The following is a 5,246-nucleotide window of genomic DNA, read 5'->3' as shown; positions in this document are numbered from 1 at the left end:
TCAATCAATAATTAGTGTTGGTGCAAATGAATTAATTTTAACTTGAATACAACCTTAAACATTTTTTTTTAATATGTAAACTTAAGCGTTTATGTTTCACTGTTACTGTTCATCACAGAGTTTGTTCTCCCAACTGATGGAATTTTCTTGCAACGTTTGTCTTTTATATCGGTCCGACACGAAAGTTAACTGCTCCGCAAGTCCGAAACCGGTTTTGGCGAGAAAATTTAAATTTGACGTCAAAAAAGAAGGACGCATCATAATTCGGTTTTGGGAAATACTGGACGGGATCTCCAAATTTTCCGCCGTTCAGTTTTCTCTTTCAATTTAGTTAATTTACATGCGTCAAAATATGAAATTACAACTATGAGCAACAATCGGAAAGCTACTGATGGAAACTGAATGTTTTCAACATGATTATAAAGAATCTGCAGCATACTCTACATTTGTAAAAATAACGATATATTAACTCAACTTACATCAACGTATTAAAAAAATTAAATTTAAATTTAAATTTTCAATGCATTAAATTTAATGTCGCACTGTCCTCCGGAGAAGAGGCAAAGGCATGCAAGAGCGTTATTTATTTACCTTTATTTAAAGTGACAGGAATCTATAGCAAAAGCCACTGCTTTCGGTAATCTTCTTTTTACATTTTTATAGTATTATGAATATGTTGCTAATAACCAAGATTAGAAGAAATGACAAACAGAAAATGATATGATAACTACATGCTCTATTCCCTAGAGCGTTTCTTGAGAGCGCAACTGTTATTAAATAAAAAAAACGTATTGTTCGGTTGATGTATCATTTTATTATCATTTATTTCATTTTTTGCTTATATCAATAATTATATTCGAGTCCGTTTTGTTCACATTGCAAGCCCACACTACCAATAGTAGCCGCTGTAGTACGGATAGTATCCATAATGATAGGCAGGATAGTAATATCCGTAGTGGTATCTAGGATAGCCGTAGTAGTAATTACGATATCCAAAGCCAAATGTTTCCGACTTATCCATATCGTCTTGATCCTCGACGACAGTGCCGACCACACCTTTTTCAGTATTCAACGCAGGAACTTCCCGCTTCACGATCGATTTCATGGGACGACGGGCCAGTGGTATGATAGTTTTGAAGGCAGACCTTTGGGGCCCATTGGGCATCCCAACAACGACCACGGTGATAGCGAATAGGCACAAAAGCTGTAAAAATACATTCATGCATTATTTGTGGTCGATTCGATACACTTCAAATAGTTACCTTGCACATGTTCTGGTCGCGTACGAAGATGTTTTTTAACAAATCTTCCTTTCGTTCCACTCGCTGATGAAGCACGTCTGATGATCAACTGCAAGATGAACCCTTCTTTTTATATCGCAAATCTCACCAAGAAATACAACCGTTTGACGTCACACAACACGTTTAAATGCAGGGGAAACTTTCTTTTCACGGATGCAGGAAGATTTTTATTTGTTTCTGTTTCTGTTTCGGTGTCGGAGCAGTACATAAACCCAGACAAACACGCGCAATGTCATTACCCTCTAAATTTTCGTAATACGAAGGTCACTATTTATATTTCGGGAATTGGCAACACTGATGTCATGTGAGTCCATCTGATGGTTCCATCGTAAAGTTTGACATTTTTGACGACATACGTACTCAGAACATTTTGTCATACGGACGCTATTTGTTTATTTTATATTTAGTTGAAAGTTTCGTCTCGGCAAAAAAATGGAACTGAATCGTGAACATTTTCGAGCGATGATTTTTTACGACTTTCGACGTGGATTATTACAACAAGAGTGCGTCAATCAACTTAATTTGACTTTTGGCGATGATGCTCCATCAAAAACCACTGTGTATCGCTGGTATAGTGAATTCAATCGTGGTCGTAGTTCGCTGTCCGACGAGTTTCGTGAAGGTCGTCCAAAATCGACTGTAGTGCCAGAAAACATCGATGCTGTGCACGAAATGATTAAGCAAGATCGTCATGTAACCTATTGTGAGATTGAGGCATCCCTAAGCATTAGTTCCACCAGCATATATGCGATTTTACATGAACACTTAGCTGTGCGAAAATTATGTTCACGTTGGATCCCACATAATTTGACAATCGCTCAAAAAAAGGCTCGTGTCGATTGGTGCAAAGAAATGCTTCAGAAATACAATCGCGGTGCTTCAAAAGACGTTTATAAAATCGTGACAGGTGACGAATCATGGATATATTCGTATGAGCCCGAAAGTAAGCAGCAGTCGACTGTATGGGTGTTCCAAGATGAACCAAATCCAACAAAAGTTGTTCGCACACAAAGCACTTCAAAGAAAATGGTGGCCTGTTTCTTCGGAAAAACTGGTCATATTGCAACAGTGTCTCTAGAGGATCGTAGAACAGTAAATTCTGAGTGGTACACAACCATCTGTTTGCCAGAAATCTTCGGTGAAATAAGGAAAACAAACAAGAGACGTCGGATTGTTCTTCATCATGACAATGCCAGCTCTCACACATCGGCTCAAACAAGAGACTATTTGAGCACTCAAAACATCGAATTGATGGGTCATCCGCCGTACAGCCCTGATTTGGCACCCAATGATTTCTTTTTGTTCCCATCCGTGAAGAATAAACTGCGTGGTCAACGATTTTCATCGCCCGAAGAAGCTCTTGAAGCGTTCAAAAATCATGTTTTGGAGATACCTCATTCGGAATGGAATAAATGCTTTGAAAATTGGTTTAAGCGCATGCAAAAGTGTATCGATCATCGTGGCGAGTACTTTGAAAAACAATAAAAATATATTCGCAGCTTCACTATTTGTTTTTGTTCCTATTCCCGAAATATAAATAGTGACCCTCGTACAATACTGTATGCATTCTTCGCCTAGCATTTCGTGCGTTTCATGAACATTGCAGACTGTTTCAAATAGTGCAGAACCATTGCGAAACGATTCCTGATTTTTGATGATTTTGTTGGGTTTGCTTAGTGTTAAATTGATGGTTGAAAATTTTAAAAAATCTGCTTACCATAGAACGCATGAACTCGAATACATAGACCTTCAGTCTATAGACCGTTTCATTATGTCTAAGCACGATTTTGACAGATCACTACTCACTCCTGATGACGTTTACAGTGTCTAATTAGACAGATTGTTTTAGTATACACTTTAACTTAAAAAACGGTGTATCATACGCACAGATTTCCCAAACTTTTGTGAAAATGCTTTCTGGAGAAATGCTTCCTCCAGAGAAGCGCTAGCAGATTGTACACAAATGGTGCACTACTCCCAACATTTCGCTGAGTCAATTGGCAAAACAGGAAAAAATTATCATTGGAGCGGTTCGAAACACAATAAGGAAATTTAAAGAAGATAGCAGCTTTCAGCATGAAATGAAATCTGACCGAAAAGCGGGTCCTGTGGGTCCTGTAAAATTTGTACCAAAAAGTCATGCGTGTTTACGCCAGCAAGAAAAGTGCGTCCGTCCGAGATGTGGCTAAAACGGTGGGGTCAACTGTGAGTACCGTCCATCGTGCCAAAATAAGATTAGGTCTGAAGACATACAAGAAGCAGAAAAAAAACGAAACGGAGTGCAAAACAAGCTGCATCCGTTAAACCAAGAGCCCGTCCGTATGATCAACTGCTTCGTGACAAACGAGTTTGCGTCATCATGGACGATGAAACTTATTGCAAATTTAACTACAAAACTCTTCCGGGTCCTCAGTAATACACTGTTTGGGATCGCCAGAATGCAAACGAAGCAGATACATCCATTTTTACTGAAAAATTCGGAAGAAAGGCAAAGGTTTGGCAAGCCATTTGCGAGTGTGGCATGCATTCCGAACCGTTCCTGACAACGGAGACGATGAAATCCGATATTTACATCTGCGAATGTCTGAACCGATGCCTACTGCCTATGATCCGAAAACATAAAAGACCGATACTATTTTGGCAGGATTTGGCATTCGTGCATTGCTCGAAGAATACGGTAGCCTGGTTCCAATCCAACGGGGTCCAGTTCGTTCCGAAGGAGAAGAATCCGTCAAATTGTCCACAGGCAAGATCGATCGAAACTTTTTGGGCACTTACTAAGGCATACTTGAGAAAACATGTCAAGCCAACCAACACCATTGAAACATTCGCCAAAGATTGGAAGAAAGTGCCCAAAATGACCGGAAATCGGTTTGTGCAGAAGCTAATGTGCGGCCAAAAGTTCGATAATTAGCATACGGTTAACGAGAATGTTATTTTTGTAAAAACGTACTGTTAAGTAAGATAACAGAGCGTTAAAAGCTGAAAAAAAATTGAGTTTGCTTCGTCACTTCGTCGAATTTTCTCCATACCAAAAAATGGATGGTAATGAATCTTTATCAAGTTTTGTGTGGAAATCGAAATTAAGTGATCGGAGACAATAGAAACGTTGACTGAGGCTTATGGTAAAGCTATTACGACCGAAAGTAGCGCTTATGTAGCGCAATAAAGAATATTTCCTGCAAGTTATGCGCAATTTGCCCGAAGCAATCCGTCACAAACGCTCGGATTTGTGGGAAAAGAAAAATTGGCTTTTGCGTCGCTGCTCACACATCGTTGTATTTTGCACGATTTTTTGGTCAAAAGATCAAATTATTTCCCAACTTTGACCCCCTGTGACTTTAAGTTGTTCCGGAAATTGAAGCGGAACTCAAATTACTCAAAGTTAGCAAATGATTGGTTGAACATAATTTCTTTCCGTTCTATTCCTACGTTACTTCCCATGATAACGATATGTTATTTTTTTGGTACGTTCGGTAGACTTTATTATTATTACTTTTTTGTCCGTTAGTAATAACCTCCATAGCCATAACCTCCGTATCCGTACCCGCCGTGTGCGTAGGGATAACCATGACCATAATGATATCCAGGATAGATTCTAGGATACACATGGATCACCTTGTGATAGCCATGGCCAAACGTTTCTGCCCTTTCCAGATCATCCTTCTCCTCCACAGCTGACTCCTTGGCTTCGGTGGCCTCTAATGCTTCGCGTTTAACAATCCGTTCCATCGGTCCAGGAACCGCTGGGTTGGAGGATGTCTTCGGATCGGCATATCCTGCAGCAACCACGACCACGATGGCGAACAAACAGAGGATCTATTGTATGAGAAAATGGTAGATTAGTAAAGATTGTTACGACTGAACCTTCACTTTTTACACAAAACACAATTTTCACAATTACCTTAAACATTTTGTTTAAGTTTATGTTTTGTTTTGATTTGC

The 5,246-nt window shown here is 39.3% G+C and overlaps 2 protein-coding genes across 2 annotated transcripts; both read right to left on the bottom strand.

Moving 5' to 3' along the window:
- Window positions 1-889: 889 nt before the first annotated feature.
- Window positions 890-1,271, bottom strand: LOC131214342 (uncharacterized). The gene is made up of 2 exons (XM_058208724.1): window positions 1,263-1,271; window positions 890-1,204 (listed from the first exon to the last, which is right to left on the bottom strand). Exons 1-2 carry the CDS (start codon window positions 1,269-1,271, stop codon window positions 890-892), a joined length of 324 nt encoding a protein of 107 aa, XP_058064707.1.
- A 3,537-nt stretch (window positions 1,272-4,808) lies between these two features.
- Window positions 4,809-5,214, bottom strand: LOC131214341 (uncharacterized). Its single transcript, XM_058208723.1, has 2 exons — window positions 5,206-5,214; window positions 4,809-5,120 (listed from the first exon to the last, which is right to left on the bottom strand). The coding sequence occupies exons 1-2, from the start codon at window positions 5,212-5,214 to the stop codon at window positions 4,809-4,811; spliced, it is 321 nt and encodes a 106-aa protein (XP_058064706.1).
- Window positions 5,215-5,246: the final 32 nt, after the last annotated feature.

The sequence above is a fragment of the Anopheles bellator genome, unplaced genomic scaffold (assembly GCF_943735745.2).
Source record: "Anopheles bellator unplaced genomic scaffold, idAnoBellAS_SP24_06.2 scaffold00632_ctg1, whole genome shotgun sequence".
Taxonomy (NCBI): Eukaryota; Metazoa; Arthropoda; class Insecta; order Diptera; family Culicidae; genus Anopheles; species Anopheles bellator.
Note: the sequence above shows the minus strand (reverse complement) of the source record. Positions and strands in the feature narration are given on the sequence as shown.